The sequence below is a fragment of the Delphinapterus leucas genome, chromosome 3, assembly GCF_059928025.1.
Source record: "Delphinapterus leucas isolate spDelLeu-1000000601 "Yukka" chromosome 3, BTC_Dleu_Yukka2, whole genome shotgun sequence".
NCBI classification, from domain to species: Eukaryota; Metazoa; Chordata; class Mammalia; order Artiodactyla; family Monodontidae; genus Delphinapterus; species Delphinapterus leucas.
The window spans coordinates 53,682,189-53,702,222 of NC_143131.1; the positions used below are offsets into that span (position 1 = coordinate 53,682,189).

Consider the following 20,034-nt stretch of genomic DNA (forward strand, 5'->3'; position numbering starts at 1 on the left):
TTAATTTTTCATGAAAATGAAATACACATCTTTATAGGTAATATAGAAAAAGAATAAATAAATGTAGGGTTGATATTAATATGGATAAGAAGGTAATAGCTGGAGAAAGTACCTGATTTTAATAATCAAGAATGAAAAATTTACTTTTACTTATTATGGGGCTTACAGTAAAGTTCATAGCCTCTCATACCCCCACAGAGGAAAACAATAATTTTCCACTATTTTCCTGATCTTTTAATTAATTTTGAAAAGTCATTAGTTTAGAATGGTATGTTTCTTTTTATTCTAAACTATTTGCTTTCATAATTTTAGAGAAGAGACAGGATACTTAAGGTTCTGATTTCTATTGCTATTTTTCAGTTAATCGATGTATATCCAATGCTTCAGGTAATATATTGCATTATATTATAAAGAATCTCAAGATTTTCCATATCAACTGAAAAAAAATAAAGAAAAATAAGTCCTCTCAGCACAAGTCCTTTTCATTGTGTTGAAACCACCGACCTGTTGTATTCTGGATCTTTGGATGGTAAATCATTCAGTTCCTGTCCAAAGGAACAATCACAACTATGGTTTTTCTTCTAAAAGGTTCTAGAGAATTTTTTCCATCTCTGTCTCCACCCCACAGCGTAACTACATTTGGGTCAAGAGCATATCTGCAGCCAATGGATACACGCCAGTACTTGTACTGCCTAAAACCCAAGAAGGAGTTTGCAGAAAAAGCAGGCATCATTAAGGGAGTAACGGTAATTGGAAAATTGGATATAGTATGGAAAACAAATCTAGGTGAAAGGGGAAGATTACAGACCAGCCAACTTCAAAGAATGGTGAGTCTAGAGAAAACACTGATGGGGGTTTTGGTGTGTGGTGTGCGGATAGTTAGAACAACTTAAATTTTCCTATAGGTTTGTCACTAAAAATCAGAGCACTATAAAAGACATTGATATTACTGGAGAATAAAAGACTAATAATTTCACTGATATCTAGGTAGAAAATTGGTATTGATATGAATGGGAGATTTTCAAATGTTAATTTATGCATTATACATGGTTTTTTACTTTACCAAATTAAAATAACTGCGTATCAGTTGTTTCCTCCTGTGGTAATTTGTCCTCACCGTTACCTGACTTCCACTATATTGAAGTTTTCTTTTCTTGCAATGTCTTGGAACTCTTGGGCTTATACTACATTTATCTACTCAGTTCATACCTTTTTTTAAAGATATTTAAAATGTGGGTCATCTGAAACTCAGGTGAGTCCCATTCAAATTATCTTGTAAACATAGGTTGGATATTTTACCTAATTTCTACTCCGAGAGTATGGATAAGCTACCAGCCTTCTTTTTCTTGTGCTAGTGAGAATATACTACAGAATCATCTGTTTATACTGAATATCACCTACTGTGATATATTCTAAAATTTACTTTTCTTTCACTGTTTGAGGTAAAAATTGAAAAAAAAGAGATTATCACTGGGCCTATTTTTAAATATAGCCATTAGCTATCATCCTGCCATGGCATGTTGATTCTGTTGTCTGTCTCTGCCAGTGTGTCTTGTGAACAGACATGATTTTCTTCTTGGATCATTTCAGTGACCTTCCTTTTCCTGTTTTACCTATGAAGAGTTACGTATGTAAGCTACAGTATCTTTGGAAAGTATCCCTTTAAGATCAGACCCCCTGAAATTCCTTTACTATTTACCTGTGAGATTCATTTTAACTCTACTAAACATGGAGTAATTATAACAAAAACAGTCGAGGTCTGTAGTGCTATGCTGTAGGCAGTAGCAGCAAAAGAAGTTAGAATGACTGTGGTACCCTCACTAAAATGGAAAGGTTTTGTAATAGATGTATGTTAACTGTATTGCTTTTTCTCTTAGGCTCCAGGTTATGGAGATGTTAGGTTGTCTTTGGAGGCAATCCCAGATACTGTAAACCTAGAAGAACCTTTTCATATTACTTGTAAAATAACAAACTGCAGGTAATGCCAGTATTTGTGGATGGATGTCCTTTCTTCCTTGCCTACTTGAGAGAATTTTAAAATCTTTTAAATATGCTACCTCCTTGTAAGTTTCCTCTTGCCGTATAGTCATCTCTGACGTTGACATTGAATACTGTAAAGTTCTTCATCTGGTAGCTGTATATTACATATTTTAGAGGTCCTACTGTATTAGGCATTTTTTGTATTTTGTTTCCGTACCTATGAGGTAGGTATTAATTATTCACATTCTTTGCAAGAGAAAGCCAATTCAGAGGATGTGGCTTATTCACCCTCAGAGAGCTAGAAAAGATGGGATCAGAATCTGAAAGCGGGTGTATTTGACTTCAAAGTCCATGTTCTTATCCTCATTTACACACTTCAGATTACTAAAACATGAACTAGCAGTTTCTTATGGAATAATACATTATAGATTTACTGTAATAAGATAAATTTTTCTGAGCCATACTTATACCTGACCTGTATCTTAAGTATTAAGAAAGTTAAGAAGTGGTTATGAATTTAATATAGGGGATAACCATAGATTGGAAAACAGGGCTTTGATAATAGAGTATAATCTAGCTATTGTGAAGCAAAGAGCACAGGGCTTTGAAGCCAGAAAAACCTAGGATTAAATCCCAGTCCTATCACTTTTCTACTACTTGTATTACTACTTGGTATGTATTATTAATTGGGGCATTTTGATAATATTGCAATGATGAATCCCTATCCTTAGTCCAAATGTATAATCCTTTTTAATTCTATATCCCTTACAACTTTATATTAGGGAGATAAGAAGTATTCATCCTTCAGAATTACAAAAATACCTACTTCCCCTGTGAAGCTTCCTAGACCCTCCCATGCACAATCATCCTTTTCTCTGTCATAGCAAATTGTAATATAGTTTTTTAGTGGTATTAATATATTGCTATAATCATTAGTCTCTTCCTCACTGAATTGTGAATAATTCAAGAAAAGGGATCATGTCCTACCCAGCATTATAAATGCAGTGCCTGCCACATCATAGGAGCTCAGTAGACAACACACACAGGATAAAGACCCTGTGCATATAGGGTGTGCTTTTGGATTTTTGGTTTGTTTTGCATTTTTGAGTTATAACAAATCAGTTATTGACCAAATGACAAAGTGCTGTAATAAAGAAGTTTATTTGGGTATTCACTTTACCTTTTGGCGATTCAAGTAAGTTTTCTAAAAAGCACTTGTTTCTTAGATATTCAGTTTCCTCATCTATAAAAATGGAATTTCGACTTCCCCAACACACAAAGACACATACACACAACATACACTTACCGGAGTTTTGTGAAACGTAACGAGAAAATTCATGCATTGCACCTAAACTGGTCTGTAGCACACAGTGAACATTTCAAATTTGGCGGGGGCGGGAGATGGAGACATATAAAAGCTAAATATCATTAAATCAACATGTCTAAAAATCAAGTTTGAGTTTAAAATTAAATAAGTATTTAAAATGTGGAGCCAACTCCAAGGAGAAAAAAATAGCTTTAAAGAGTTGAAAGCAAGTCATGAATGGTGGTAGAGTAGCAGACCATTTTCATTATGAGCCTTTTGGTTTTGGTTTTGATTTTAAAAACAATGTGCATACTTTCATTAAAAGTTTTTTAAGCTTAAGTTTAAGTTGAACTGGTGGTATCAATTATAAGCAGAGGTAGTCTTTTCGTGTTAATTGAACATCTGAATAGTTTTACTTACAAATCTTGCCATTTTCTATGTTATCTGCATGGTAAAGGAACATAGATTAAATAGAAAAAGCACTGGACCAGACTCAGTTTATCTTTTTCTTTCCTGTAGAGTGCCCTACAGAAATAGGAAGGATGCATAGCAACAAGATTAGACACAGATGTCTGGAAGTCTTCCAGAGAAATGGCAAAACTGTTAACAGATCAGCACCAGGGAGCCAGTGTTCAATAAGAGAACCAGAAAGCCTACATCCAGACAGGCAGATTAGTCTCAGTGTCACTGTAAATCCCAGAAGACACCATCTCCTTTCATTTTCCTGATTCTACCTTAAGTGACATAAAAATATGATAGCTTTTCATTTGTTCCTGGTTTTCTGTTGGACACCCAGAAAAGAAATTCACCCACAATAGTGGATGAAATATTGCAGTACCTCTTTGTGAAAGGAACAAGATTTATTCCTGTTTTTCTGATTCCTCCAGCAGTGAAAGGACGATGGATCTCGTTTTGGAAATGTGCAATACCAGTTCTATCCACTGGTGTGGCATTTCAGGAAGACAGCTTGGAAAGCTCCATCCAAGTTCCTCTCTCTGCCTTGCCCTCACTCTACTGTCTTCAGTACAGGGACTGCAAGTATGCTCTCTTTTCAATAATTTCGGTATTTGGGGGCTATTAATCCATAGTCATTTATTATATCCATTCTTTCTCTGGTCATTACCAATGAATGAAAACTTAGGTCTATATGTTTCTCTCAATAGAGTGTCTCCGGCTTAAGACTAACAGACACGTTCTTAAAGAGAACATATGAATATGATGACATCGCACAAGTCTGCGTGGTATCTTCGGCCATTAAAGTGGAAAGCTGAAGAAAATTTCCAATGTTATGCTTGTCATTGAGTTTCCCAGAACTTTCTGTATTTTTGTCACTTTTGTAAAATGATCAAGTCAACAGTAAAAATAAGTATATTATTTAAATTTCTTTCCTGTAAAACAGTTAAAATATTTGTTTTGAAAAGAACCATCTACTGATTTTATCTTGTGAGTTACAGTCTAGATGAACATTTGTATACTTTCCACACATATGCTATTTTGTTTCATTTTAAATGACCATTGGACTTTGTTCTCCAAAAGCTCTATATTTGAGGCCATTTGTCCCTAGCAGGTATCTTGAATAATGGTCAGCAAACTTTTCATGTAAAGGGCCAGATACTACATATTTTAGATCTTGCAGTCCATGTGGTTTCTATTGAAAATGCTCAACTCTGCTGTTGTAGTGCAAAAGCAGCCAGTAGGCAAAAATTGCACAGCAGCGTTTACAAAAACAGACAGCTGGCCAGATTTGGTCTGCGGGCCGTAGTTTGCTGATCTCAATCTAGAAGATACAGTTGTTTCTTAAAATTTTAGAATTCTTATCATACTTTACTTAGAAGTATTTCCGTTAACCCCCGTTTTTTCCCTCAGTCAATAAAAAAAGTTTAAAATAACCGGGGTGGTCCTCATGTAATCTTGTATTTGCTAACACAATATGAGTTTTTCTAGTTGTTTTCAAAATTATCGTATTGGTATCTGTGTTTGTGTGTACAAACACACACGTCTAAGTTTCAGTTACTAACAGCAGATCAGAATTGGTTTTATTTCTTAAATTGTTGATTACTCTGTTAACTAAGAAGTCTGATAATTTTCTAATTCTAAGCCAAAAAAGTCCTGTTTTTTTTTCCCCATTGAAAAATAAGCCACTTATTTTCATAAGGATTAAAGGATTTCCAGCTTCTGATATTTGCTTTTGAACTCTACATCATGTATTAATATTACAAAACTTTCTATCTCTGCATGTAATCACACTAATTTACTTATGCCATATACAAAACAATGAGAAAGTTAAGACTATAAACAACTTTACAACATTAATGTAATAAAAGTTTCAGTATTTTGAAAACAAAAGCTAATACTGTTAAATAAAACTTATTTTGCTAAGTTGAAATTCAAAGATGTATATATAATTGCTTACATGTAAAGAGTGCATAAAGTCAAATACAAAAGTTGGTTTTTCTTAAATGCATAATTATTTATTGCCATGACAAACTGTTTGGTCCAAAATGAAAGCTATATTCAGAATGAGATTTGCCCTTAAATTGGAGAGGTAATCAATGAAATGTCTGTGCAAAATAAAGTGCAAGCAGTATAAAATTGAAGTCTGTGTTTCCTCCAAAATGAGTACAATTGATTAAATGATGAAATAAGACTTTATAGCCACTGCACTGGGTACTGCGATAACTTTTCAAGCATCTTCTCATGACTGAACCTTCTGTTTCAAATTTTAAAAGTAACATACAATGGTCACTTGGAATATGCTATATAATTTGACTTATAATTACAAAGACTCCTTTTATAAGCAATACCTAGACACATAATGTTCCTCCTTTAAGTAAAGGTTAGAAAATGTCATCTTAGAAAGGATCTGTTTAAACCATGTTATAAAAATTAGCTAAACAATTTGGTACATTAAGTGGAAATGTCATTTGTGTAAAAAGGACATTGTAAATTTTACATAGCATAACAGCTACAGCTACTATAATGAAAAGTGGTTAACGGAAGTCAGTTATTCCTAAGTAGAATGTATATAAAGATTTACTTTAATGCTCTCTTGTTTCAGACAAGCAAAATAACTTTTGGAGCACTCTTTATCATTTTAAGAGTAGCTAACACAATACAGCTACACAAAACCTTCTTGCAATAGCGTGCAATGCAGCAATTCCAAAGTGATGAAAGTACTTAAAAAGCAAAAATGGCTTGAATAGAATGGAAATCCAGGTAAGTGGACAGATTATCTAGGTTTAATTTGTTATGGATGGTATATTAGAAGAGAAACAAACTAGAAGGATGAAATGGAATACACCAATTCGCATTACTTCATGTAAAAAGAATGGCTACCTTAACTACAGATATCAGTAAATCAAGACATTTGTTTTAAACTGTTTTTTCGTATAATGTCTTCAATTTTGGTATCAAAGTAATGGTGAAATAAAATGAGTTGGGAAGTGTCTCCTCTTCTGTTTTCTGGAAGAGATTGTGTAGAATTGGTATTAAGTGTTTGGTAGAATTCACCATTGAAACTGGGCCTGTATCTTTCTTTTCTGGAGGATATCTTTATTTCTTCAGTGAGCTTTGGTAGTTTGCATCTTACAAGGAATTTGTCTGTTTCATCTAAGTTGTTAAATACATGGATGTAAAGTTGGTCATAGTATTTTCTAATAATCTTTTTAATGTCTACAGGGTCAGCAGTGATATCCCCTCTTTCACTTCTGATACTGTTGTTTCATATTTTCTCTATTTTCCTAGTCAGTTAGAGGCTTACCAATTTTACTTATTTGAAAGCATTTTTAATATGCTCAAGATAGTTATGCTAGGAACCTTTTCTTACTCAACACTGGATAAGAGTGTTTTGGGGGTTTTTTTGGCCATGCTGCACAGCTTGTGGGATCTTAATACCCTGACCAGGGGTTTGAACCTGGGCCCTCAGCAGTGAAAGCACCGAGCCTTAACCACTGGACCGCCAGGGAATTCCCAAGAGTGACTGATTTTTAATTAAGGATCAACTTTGCTTTTCTTTTTTCACAGTCATCACTTTCCTATGATTAGTTAGTACTTTATTCTGTGTAACATTTGAACACCAGGATCTGAATTTAACTTCATGAAAAATTAAGTTGATTTAGATGCAATATAGGAGAGTTAATTCAGAAGGCTTAGCTTAGATTTAAGTCCCGCTCTGCTCTGACCAGAACTGTAGGTTCATGTAGCTCTTCCTTGTAGCCTGAACCCAGGCAGTTAGGTGTCTGCTGGCCTAAAAGAGAGAAATCTCTAACCTAGTGTTGCATTAAATTAAGAGTCCTTTGGACCTACATCAGAACCACTTGGTGTGCTATTTGAAATGGTGATTCCCAGACCTCATTACAGGACCTACTAAATAAAAATTGAAAAGTGTGCCCCTGAATCTGCATTTTTAACAAATCCCCAGGTGACTCTTACAGTGAAATTATAGAACCACTGTTCTAATCTCACAAAGGAAAAAAAGGGAAAGTTGGCTTTTAAACTTCAAAATACCAAGTAATTAGCCTTTTGAGGAGAACAGTCATTAGTAAAGCCCTGATCATCATCGGTATTACTGATTTAATTTTATATTACTTTCTATTTCAGTTTTCTCTCACAACACTTGTGAAATTTATGTGTCCGCCAACCTTACCAATTTCATAATAACAAACCAAAGAAATTCCAGTTGGAATTAGAACAGTCTCATCCATCACTATAGTTAAAGCCATTCCACTAATACTTAGTGCCACGTCTCTCCACTAATATGTATTCTAATTTCAATAAAATATTTCAAGTCCCCTGTTACGTTTAAGCTACATCAAATTAAGGTTAAGCATAAAAGCAACATGCCAAGCCAAATTATAGCAGAGGATTAACATGAACAAGCAGTGACAGTGATAGATGCTTTTTATAACCCATCAAGTAATTACTGAGTTTAAAAAAATCAGTGTTTACAGGCACATAATTAAATGCCACCTAGAAAATCCTTAAGGGCCAAGCCATTGGTTTATTTAAATGTAGATATATTTGAGAGTTTCCGTGGTAAGGTCACCACTGGGGAAATTGTGCTAATTAAACTGAACAGTCACACAACTGACCTAACCAGTATCATTAAGGGTTTCTAAATGTATTTTATTATGTACTTAGCATAAGTGGCCATGCTAATGTTATCAATACCAAACTGTAGGCAAGATTAGTTAAGAGCTACGCAAAAAACCTGAGCACCCTACATTCACTTTCTATACATTCACAGCAGCTATTTTTTGCTTTTCTAAACAACACTGAATACTGCTTTCCACCAACTCTCAAGATTTCATCACCCAACAGAACAAGCAGCGTTAAAGATAGTACTGGTCCATATCATATCATCTATTCATTACTGATTGCACTATCAAAGCTAAACCCAGTAACGAATTTCTTCTCTCTAGAGATGTTGCTCAGTGGCAAGTATATTTCCCCTAAATCAGCGTGAGAAACCTTTCCTCTTAGTCATCTCCCCTTTCAAAAAGTTTGCCTACAGGAATTTGGTGCTAGAGAATTCACCAGTAAACAGCCTTACTGTTCAATAAATATACTCTGCTATTAAATCTAGTATACAAATATGATGAAGATTTGAAAATGGAACCCTGTCCAGTTAAGTGCTATACTGGCACTTAACAAGGTTACTGATGATCACTCGTTTACAAAGGAATCATGTTATGTTCAAGTCTGTTTCTGATAAACCTATTGTCTAGACAGATTTATTTTTTAGGTTTGTTTTTGTTTTGGCCACTATCTACAGCAAACATTTCAGAGCCATCGCCATTTGCATTCTGGGCTAGGGCCCCTGGTCAAGTCAGGAATGTTCTTCAGTACTGCTGCTGAATGACCTGCTCCGGATGTGATTTCTAAGTTGCTCTATAAGTTCAGGATTCTGCTGCTGTATCTGCTGAGCAAACTGCTGTCCCCTGTAGTAAAGAGGCAAAGTTATATGAATTAGGGAATTTCCAATCACACAATACCAATGCAAAAAGAACTGCAGAAGATGTGGGTACTACCCAAAGGGAACTTTTTCTATTAAAGCAAGTTTTAGATTCATGACTTTAGTATCTGCAAGTTTACTAGTGCCTCCATATCGTATTACTACAGTGCAGTGTTCTTCATGAGAAATGAAACACCCAAGCTAAAAAGTGAGTTCTTAGGGCTTCCCTGGTGGCGCAGTGGTTGAGAGTGGGTTCGTGCCCCGGTCCGGGAAGATCCCACATGCCGCGGAGCAGCTGGGCCCATGAGCCATGGCCGCTGAGCCTGCACGTCCAGAGCCTGTGCTCCGCAACGGGTGCAGCCACGACAGTGAGAGGCCCACGTACCGCAAAAAAAAAAGTGAGTTCCTGAATTGAGTGAAATCCACCCCCAACCCAGTGCTTAACTACAGATAAATAAAGGGCTAAAAAGTGTATGCTTTTATTGTATGTGCACAAATATAATGCAGGGTATTTGTTCTTATAGTCAAGTCTTAGTCTCTCATACAACAGGTGTCACACCCATTTTGGGATGCTTATGAAGTCACCCAACAGAGCTGATTTTTGGAAAGGCAAAGAAATTTAATCCAAATTCCTGAGTGTGTGCCTCCCAACTGCAAGTGTTAGGTATCACTATAATCATGCCACTTAAAGATCACTCTAAAAATGCCATATTTCGAGTGAGTTTACACAGCTGTGGTCACAAACAGAAAATGATACTTGTTGCTTCATATAGTATTTCCAGTGACAGCATCACACAGACTCAAAAAGCACAGAATTTATGCAACTTGGATGGAGGTGGAGGTAATGTGTTCAAGTAATGAGAAGATGAAACGAGTTCCCTTAGCAATGAAGTGCACTGCAGAGTTTGAATAAAACAGCTGCCTAAGTTGTCTGAACACTAATATATGCAATATATGATTTTTAAATGTATACGTGTACCTAAATTCATACCTACTTTAAGTTAATATTTGACATTCATATATATTCTTGAGTAGCTCTTCAAGTCTGCTGAAAAAGTTTTTCTTGGATCCAGATCTTCTGGATTCCTACCCTTCAGTCTGAAAATTTCAATTTATGAACCACTTTTAAATTTAATAACTAATGAGGTAACTGATACTAACAGTAAAAGATAAAAATTTAAAAAGAAAGCCTTGGTCCCCTTACCTTAGAGACAAACTGTAAAATATAAAATACTTTTTTACTATTTCTATTTTAAATAATACTTACGCTTGGATGAGGCTAGACAGGTCAGTTAGGCCCCCAACTCCAGCAGCAGGTCCCCCAATAGCATTTGTCATCATTCCTGACATTCTATAGTAGGCAAGAGATATATCACTCAAATTGGCATATATATATATTTTTTTTTTTTTTTTTGCTGGAATAAGTGTATTTTTAAAAATTGGTTCACTGATATTTTTAGAATGTTAATTTTTTTTAAAAAGGCAGGACTTCCCTGGTGGCACAGTGGTTAAGAATCTGCCTGCCAATGCAGGAGACACTGGTTTGAGGCCTGGTCTGGGAAGATGTCACATGCCAGGGAGAATCTAAACCCGTGCACCACAACTACTGAGCCTGTGCTCTAGAGCCCACAAGCCACAACTACTGAAGCCCGCACACCCTAGAGCCCACGCACTGCGACTACTGAGCCCACGTGCCACAACTACTGAAGCCCGCGCACTCTAAGGCCCGCAGGCCGCAACTACTGAGCCCGTGTGCTGCAACTACTGAAGCCCGTGTGCCTAGAACCCATGCTCCGCGACAAGAGAAGCCACCACAATGAGAAGCCTGTGCACCAGAAAGAAGAGTAGCCCCTGCTCACCACTAGAGAAAGCCCGCGCGCAGCAACGAAGACCCAATGCAGCCAAAACTAAATTTAAAAAAAAAAAGGCAACTCTGTGTGGAGTCAGTCAGTTTTTGGCATCTTTGCCTACCCTTCACAATAAGAACCCAAAAATCATTATGCATATCAAGTGGAAACCCAATCTCATAAACCTAAATAACCCCTAGTACTGATGGTCTATTATTCTTTTCTGAGTCAAAGCACTTAAAAAGAATTGGCATATATTCTTAACAAGTAGGATACCGGCCAAGGAAAAGCAGGTAGATATACCCACATTGTGTAGGTTAGGCCAATTGGGTGTGGCTTTAAGTTCCAACTAACTGGCATTTGGGCCAGTTTTATCATTTTGGAGCTACTGTGCTCAAATTAGGAGGCTGGCAAGTGGAAGGGAGAAACGTAATATGCTCTTTCTATATACTTACAGCTGTTGAACTTGAGGATTCTGCATTAAACTTGCTGCCTAGAATTGAAAAATGGCATCTCCTGTTAAAGGCAGTTAATATTTAGGGATCTTTAACAAGGATTTCTTTTTTTTTTTTTAAGCAGAGGAGTGAAAGCTTAACCATGTATATACTAACATTTTTTAGAGTTTTAGTGTGCTATACAAAGTGAGTGGGACTGTAAAAAAGAGGAGGTACTAGGAGAAATTGGTATTAAAAATACATCGCAAGGATAAAGAGATTACAAACACTATAAACTAAGGATATTGACAGCAGTTTACTTCCTACTATCAGATCAATAAAGCCAAAAGAGCTTAGGAAACCACGATAGCCAAAATCCTATTAGAAGTCTGATTACTAGACCTTTCTAGGGTCACTTTCATGTAAGAGGGTGGTTTTTAACCTTTTGTAGATTTGCAGACCCCTTTGCCAATCTGATGAAAAATATGGTTCTCTCCCTAGAAAAATGCACATATCCACATGTACACAAATTTTCATCTACAATTCCAGGGAATCCATGGGCTTCCTGAAGTCCACCCATGGCTTTTTCACGAAGCAGTACAGGGGCAGGTTAAAACCTCAGCCATAGCTTTATATCACCACTCTCCTACCACCGCCATCACAAAAGCTCTCTTACTTGTTTCTAAAAAGTTTGGAACTATATAGTTCTAATGGAAAATAGAGCCAGCAAAGCAGAAAAGGAAATATACTCACCATACTAATGAAGGCTGGATTATTTATTAAGCTGGCCATGTCAAAACTCAATCCAGTTCCTGTCTGTAAAACAATTATATATGAAAATTACTCTAAACACTACAATTTGATTACAATAAATTGTGAATGACAAAATATTTCACTCGTTTGGCATTAGTAACTTACAGGACTAGATACCTCTCTTAACTTCTGTTCTGCTATTTTCAGATTTGACTTATAGGAATCATTTTCAGGATCAAGATCTAATGCCTTCTGATAACTTGTAACTGCTTCTTCAAATTTATTCATGGCAGTGAGGGCCAGCCTGAAAAGAATACAGTGTAAGATATATGATTAAAGAACATCAAGACACCACAAATGTAGTCAAATATCTATCTTGTATTCAATTTGAATCCAGATTACACTAAATTTATTCATTGTACAGTTGCCCCCTGAACACGGGCTTGAACAGCATGGGCCCACTTATACATGGAGTTTTTTCAATAGTAAATATAGAAGTACTACACGATCTGAGATTGGTTAAATCTGCAGATACAGAGGAACCACAGACGTGGAGGAACTGCGGGTACAAAGGGTTGCCTATAAGTTATACACAGATTTTTGAGAGCAGAGGGTCGGCATCCCTAACACCCACATTGTTCAAGCGCCAACTGTACTATGGCTCACAGGAGTATCATTTCCTTCTAATTCCAAGATTCTATAAGTCTGGACTCTCTCCATTCTCCTTGGTGACAACCTCGGCTGTCCTACATGAATCAAGAACTTAATGATTAGAAAGGGAAAAGAATCTGAAAAAAAATATGTATGTGTGTATAACTGAATCACTTTGTTGTACACCTGAAACTAACATAACACTGCAAATCAACTATAGTTTAATAAAAATAATTTTTTAAAAGAACTTAATGATTAGAAATGAACCTTACATACCCTTCCATTTTTAAGCCTAATACGTAAAGTAATTTGCTTTATGAATGATTAAGCTCCATAAAGATGTGAGCTGACTAACAATTCTGTGGTCATATAACTCCATGATGCTAAAACCATTTAAAGAACTCTGAACTAGATTTGCCCTTCACTATGTCCCACTTTCTTTCTTCCTTCTTAGCAGAGACATTGAGCCACAATAAATATCAATTTACCATGAAAAATAAAAAATAAAAGTAGGCTGTGGGGTATCAGCTAACTACTCCTGAATAAGACATGTTAGTTGTTAAACAACTAACTAAATTGTTAAACAACTAACTAAATTGGCAACCTTTACACTTCAATAACACATTATCCCAAGCACAGGTCAAAGAGTTAGTTACTAAATTTAATGTTTTCCTCCACCTAGTTAGAATTTATTTATTGGAATATTACTTCAGAACTAAACAATAATGGTATATATGGAGAGACAGTATAGAGTGTTTTTTTTCCTAAGTTTATTTTTAACAAATTACTCCAATTCTTTCTTGGCCAACTTATCTCACAGACTTCTGATCTAAATAAAATATAATGCCTAATCATAGAAAAAAATCTCAGAACCTAATTAGTTTTCTACCAGTCAACCATGAAAGATACTTCATCAGAGTCCTCACTTAATTAAGTCAATACATATTTACTGGAATCCTACTAGGTACCAGGCACTATTTTAGATTCCTCAGTGAAAAGGGAAAAGTCCTTGAGTTTAAGAAAGTTTCATTCTACAGGGGAGGATAAGCAATAAACATGCAAACGAAAAAACAGTAATCTTAAAGAGAATGAATAGGGGAGCTGCTCAAAGGCAGCCATATTGAAAGGACCTGAACAATGAGAAGAAAGCAGTCATATGAAAATTAGAGGAGAGACATTCTAAATAGAAGCAACAATAAGCACCAAGGCCCTGAGAACGTTGCAAGCTTGGTATGCTTCAGGAACAGGACAAAGGTTGAGGAGGGAGCACAGAAAACAAAGTGTAGGAAGAGATGACGTCAGGGAATATTATAGGACCGTGGTTTGGAGTCTGGATTTTACTCTGGTTGTAACAGAATGACATGATGTGATTTATGCTTTAGAAAGCTCACTCTGGCTTCTCTGGGGAGAGTGAAGTGAAGGCAGGGAGACCAGTTAAGAAGCTATTGCAGCAGCCTAGGTACAAGATGGTAATTTGGACTACAGTTGTAAGCAAGAGAGCAATCAATACTTGAATTCAAGGAATATGTAGAAACTAGAATTCGTAGGACTTGCTGATAGATTAGATGTGTCAGGTGTAATAAGAATGAAGGATGATTCCTAGACTGGAGCACTGGGTAGGTAGAATGACAGTATATTTACTGAGGTGAGAAAGATTTAAGAAGAGAACAAGGGTTCTGTTTGGGACATGTTAAGTTTAAAATGCCTATTAAACATCTAGGTAGAGATGAAAAATAGCTGAATATATGAGTATGGAGTTCAAACATATAACTTAAAGAGATCCATCAACATATACAGTTGATTCCCTTTATCCATAGTAATTATGCTCTAAAAGGTCACTGCAAATACTAAATTAGCAAATACGGAACAATTGGTTCTAGGGGAAATAAAAGTTGTGTTCCTGTGAGCCTCTGGTCAACAACATTTTCATCAACCAATCCATACATAACCTTGATTTATGTATGTTTCTGCTTAAAGAAACCTTATGTAACACACATCACTGATCCACAGCCAAGTGCACTAACTCATGCCTGAACAAAACTTATCTAACACATGTATTTTCTTGGTGAGGCACATTGCAGCCTTCTTGCATGCGAAAACAATAGACAACACTTCAGCCTATGTTTGCAGGCCATTGTAAACAGAAACCAACAACAAAAAGCACATAAATGCAAAAAATATAGCACTAAATAGACTGCGGAAAGGACACTCATTTTACAGCATGAGAGCTGAAACAAAAAGGTAGAGCATTGCCTTATCTGACCTCAGCTGAGATCTTGCACATCAGATGACTCAAGTTTTTTACCACTCTGTAGATGACCACAAAGCATACTGAGTACAGATTTGGAGTTACAAAAAAAATTTTAGCAAGTAGGTGAATCTTAAATACAGTATTCATTAATACAGAGTACTGACTGTAGATGGAATTTAAAAGCATGGGACTGTTTGAAATCAAAGAGAGAAGAGAAACAGCAGCAGCAGAGGAAAGAGCCCTGAAGCACACCATTATTTACACGTGGCAGAGGAGGAAGAACTAGGAAGAGAGACTGGAAAAGAGCGTCCAGTGAAATAGAAGGAAAACCACGAAGTGTGGTATCACAGAAGCCTAGAGAATGAAGTATTTCAAAAAGAGGTTAATCATGGGAATTCCCTGGCAGTCCAGTGATTAGGACTTGGCGCTTTCATATTCCATGGCCCAGGTTCAATCCCTGGTTGGGGAACTAAGATCCCTCAAGCCTCGCTGCCCAAAAAAAAAAAAAAAAGGTTAATCATGCCAAATACTAAAAGATGGGGAAGGGTGAGGATACAGAACTGAATACTGACCTTGGAAAAATATAGACAACTGGTGACTTTGAATAGAGTTCTCAACAGAGTGATACAGACAAATGTCCTACTGGAGTGAGCTGAAGAGAGAATAAGAGATGGTGAAGACGAGACGGCAAGTACAGACAATTATTAGGGTCTTTGCAGAGAAAGCGGAACTAAGGAATGATGTAGCTGTGTGAAAGATGGTTCTAACAGATGATTTTTTATGATCTTTTCACATGCAGTCATTAGCACTGTTAGAGATAGGAAAGCTGGTGGTGTAGAAGATAAAGGAGATGATTACAAGTGTAAAGTCCTGGAGAAGGTACAAAGGAATGAGATCTCAAGCATGAGTGAATGCAGTAGTCTTAGATAAGAACCCTTCCATTTTAACAGAAAAAAGATGATCTGTGTAGATACAAGTGCAAGTAGACTGGTAGATTTGCAAGTAAGAAGATGAATCACTTTTCTTCTAAATACATTCTATTTTTCAATTGAGTAAAAAGTTGAGAGTCACCATGGAATGTGCAGTGGAAATTTGAAAAGAGTAGGTGTGAAACAGTCAACTCAAGAGAGTAGTAAGGTGAATCTAGAAGGAAGTGTAGTAGCATTATCTGCCAAAATACTGAGTGCTTACTTGAGATTTGTAGCCTTGAATATGAAGTAGGTCTATTCAGTATGGTTGTTATGATTTTCTCCAAAACCAACCACTCATCATACACTAATCATCTCTCTCCCAAGTCAGAAACTGCAGTCATTTCCTACCTAAATGTTACATTTATCTTCTTATTAGTTCAGAGGGTACAATATGAAGCAGGAAATTCAAAACCAAGCCATTAAGAACAGCATATCTGTTCTGTTCTGTACTTTGAACGTTCTCCCAAAACTTACCCCATTCTCCCATAGGCCTTGCTGTACTTTGAATCAATCGCTATTGCTTTTTCACAATCCTTTACTGCATCTGTGTAGTGACCTAATTTACTCTGAGCAGCAGCCCTAAGAGAAAGAGAAGAGATTTTTATTATAAGGAGCATTCAAGGCACTAATTTAGATTTCCAGGTGCTAATAAAACTACATTTAACTTGTCCCAATTTGTGTATCATTCCCAGTAAATATCTAAATCAAACTAAGATAATTCTGTAATCAAATGAAAGCTCAGAAACAAAATTCAGAGAAAATATGCAGTCTGCTTTTCCCAGTTTGCTTTGCTATAGAAAAGATAAATATGAGAACCCTACAACCGATCAACTGATCTACCTGCTTATTGCCTTTCTAATTTGCCCAAACAGAAAACTGAAAACACCAGGACATTTGGGATTACTGGGGAGGCACACAGAGTGATTGATTGCTGTGAATGGCCACTCAGAATGTTGTGCTGTTAAATGATCACTTTATTAGTAAAGTTAAGATCATCTACAAGTCTAAGATGAAAAATGGAACTTAACCTGTGTGCCTAAATCTGACTGTAAATTAAGTATGGCAATGTATTCCATCTACTTAGCATAGAATCTCAGAGCAATTAAGGACTATTTAAACCCATCCAAGTTACCTCTAACAAAACTCTCCTGAAATAACTGGGACTTGACAATGAAGCTACTTACCCCCCTCCACACAATCCTGATAGTATACAGCTCTCTGTTTCCCTGTAGTAGTGTTCACCTCAACCCTCAGGGCCATACTAAACAAGTAGAATTACTGTTCAACATGCAAGTCCTTCAAACTAAAAGGTTCTGTAATGTCTCCTACCCTCCATCCCACCATTACCCCATTCCTTCTTCTCCAGTATAAGTATTTCTACCTTACACATTCAACTAATATATCTATTAAGGGTGAGCTAATGCATAGATACTTTTCTAGACATAATGGACAGAACAATAATCAAAATAATATTCCTGGCCTTAATAGTGCTTAGATTCTGGGGCAGGGGCAAGGGTGATGGCTGAGGGCTGGCAGACTGTAAAGAAAAGGTTGTGGTGAGTCCAGTTTTCTGTCAACCTTTGTTTATACCGAATGACCGAGACTACTTCTCAAACTAAGATTATAAAATTTGAAAAAAATAAACACATAGTCTTCTTTGCTTGAGTTAAAAAATATAAATATGAAAGTAGATGATTCAATAAACCTATTTTGGTGGTTCATGTGGAAAAGTGCTATGGGTTTATTTGACTGAATACTCAACACAAAACTAACAGGATGGGGCTTCCCTGGTGGTATAGTGGTTAAGAATCTGCCTGCCAATGCAGGGGACACGGGTTCGAGCCCTGGTCCGGGGAGATCCCACATGCTGCGGAACATCTAAGCCCGTGCGCCACAACTACTGAGCCTGCGCTCTAGAGCCTGCGAGCCACAACTACTGAGCCCCCGTGCCACAACTACTGAAGCACATGCACCTAGAGGCCGTGCTCTGCAACAGGAGAAGCCACCACAATGAGAAGCCCGCGCACTGCAAGGAAGGGTAGCCCCCACTCGCCGCGACTAGAGAAAGCCTGTGTGCAGCAACAAAGACACAACACAGCCAAAAACAGAAATAAATTTATAAAAAAGAAAAAACAAAAAACTAACAGGATGACAAGAATGTCCATTAAAAATGACCATTAAAAGAAGAGATACAGAATGTATCACTTCCAAATAATTAGAAAGAAAAAATGAAGTAAAAATAACAATCACTAACAATAGAAGGCAAAAGAAAAAAAAAGAGAGGAGAGGGAGAAGAAGACAAAATATAAGATAGCAGAAAATAATTCAAATATGTAAGTAATCACAAAGTTGCCTAGATAAACATCAGATTCTAAAACTGTATACATAAGATATCACCTACAACATAAGCACACAAAGGCTGAAGTTAAAGGGGTAGAAAAAGACAATGAGACAAACTGAAAACCAAGCAAAACAAAGCAAGTGTAGGAACATTAATATCAGACATAAGGCAAAGAACATTATTAAGGATACAAAGTCATCATATATTAACATTCTTTTTAGTTTAATTTTATGAAAAACATTTCCATGACTCAGAAGTCAAACCTATATTAAAAGCCTCACTCTCATCCTCTAGAGGATGGGTGGGAATGGGGTAAATGGGATAGAATCGAGAATGACACTTCAAAAAGGATGAAAAAGAAAACCTTCAAACGGAATAAAACAGAAACAAATGATCCTAACTGTATGTCAAAAAGAAAGAATTCAAGTATTGGGTTGGCCAAAAAGTTCTTTGGGTTTTTCCATAAGATGTTAATGGAAAAACCCGAATGAACTTTTTGGACAACCCAGTAACTTTCAAACACAGAATTCTGAGTATATATCCTTAGTGAGATGCATTCTAAGAATAAAAAATAAATTGCAAAGAAATCCTTAAGTTTCCTTAGTAGGCTTGCTTGTGGTGTAACACTGGTGTTGTAATATCAGCTGAAGGATAGAGCTAATGAGTAAGTACTCTGGTGCTGTTGGAAAGCAGGGCTCTCTTGTGAGAAAGAGATACAAATATAAAATGGGGGAAAGTAAGGATAACCTCTGTGACACTGGATATGAATTGAGGGTATCTGGATAAAGTGATGACTTTTCCAAAAATATATTTCCTAGCTCTGTCCTTTAAAAGGACCTAGAAGAAGTAACACTTCAGTAGCAATGATCAGGTCTTGCAATCAGACCTTGGTTTCTGCACTAAAAGGAACAGGAGCTCCTTGCAGAAACAGCTGAGCCCAGGTCTAGGGGCAGAGAAAGTACAAGGCAAATCTGGAATACCCTTGTTCTCCCAGAAAGCAAGAAAGTGTTCAAAAAACAAATGAAGGTATGTAAGAGGACACACAGCCAGTTTAAAGGGACTCCCACTAGACAAATACAGTAAGTCCCCTACATATGAACCTTCAAGTTGAGAACTTTCAAAGATGTGAACATGCGTCTGCATGTCCAATCCCATAAATTAGTTCATGTGTCTGGCTTACACTCTCACATGCGTGCATCCTCTACAAGTGATTTTGCTTTTGTGTATTTTACTGTACAGTACTGTATACAGTACAGTAGTACGGTATCTTTATTTCAAGCCCAGGATTCCAGGAGGCAAGTGTAAAAGCAGCGGTGATGTAGCTGGTACTGCTAAGAAGCTCTAGGATTGGAGGCCCAGAGAAAGGATGAAGAGAGACAAGAGGAAGAAGTAACTGAAGAACCGAAGAGATTAATGATGCAGGAAATTTCAAGGGGATTTTCTTTATTTGAGGAGGCACTGTTAGTTTTTGAGGCACAAGACCCAAATGTAGAACAGTACACGTACACGAAGGTGGCAGCAGCTGTTCAAAATGCAATCCAGTGCTA

The 20,034-nt window shown here is 36.6% G+C and overlaps 2 protein-coding genes across 9 annotated transcripts in view; one reads left to right on the plus strand and one right to left on the minus strand.

The window, feature by feature from the left end:
* TRAPPC13 (trafficking protein particle complex subunit 13) overlaps nt 1-20,034 on the plus strand; it is a 70,987-nt gene that overhangs the window by 29,161 nt on the left and 21,792 nt on the right. For 3 of the 8 annotated variants that reach the window (XM_022596479.3, XM_022596483.3, XM_030759687.2), the window contains 4 exons: nt 629-827; nt 1,878-1,978; nt 4,174-4,324; nt 4,450-6,318. In XM_022596479.3, the coding sequence (XP_022452187.1) occupies nt 629-827; nt 1,878-1,978; nt 4,174-4,324; nt 4,450-4,557 (559 nt within the window). In that variant the 3' untranslated portion in view covers nt 4,558-6,318. Of the gene's footprint in view, nt 1-628; nt 828-1,877; nt 1,979-4,173; nt 4,325-4,449; nt 6,319-6,344; nt 17,559-20,034 lie in introns of those variants that run through there. The other 5 variants (XR_016392654.1, XM_089908914.1, XM_022596492.3 and 2 more) reach the window with 5 other exon arrangements.
* The window catches only part of SGTB (small glutamine rich tetratricopeptide repeat co-chaperone beta), a 53,683-nt gene continuing 33,855 nt past the window's right edge, over nt 207-20,034 (minus strand). Inside the window, exons 6-11 of the mRNA XM_022596523.2 lie at nt 16,621-16,725; nt 12,439-12,577; nt 12,274-12,336; nt 11,542-11,579; nt 10,507-10,590; nt 207-9,225 (exon numbers count right to left, since the gene is read on the minus strand). Of these exons, the coding sequence (XP_022452231.1) occupies nt 9,114-9,225; nt 10,507-10,590; nt 11,542-11,579; nt 12,274-12,336; nt 12,439-12,577; nt 16,621-16,725 (541 nt within the window). The 3' untranslated portion in view covers nt 207-9,113. The remainder of the gene's footprint in view (nt 9,226-10,506; nt 10,591-11,541; nt 11,580-12,273; nt 12,337-12,438; nt 12,578-16,620; nt 16,726-20,034) is intronic.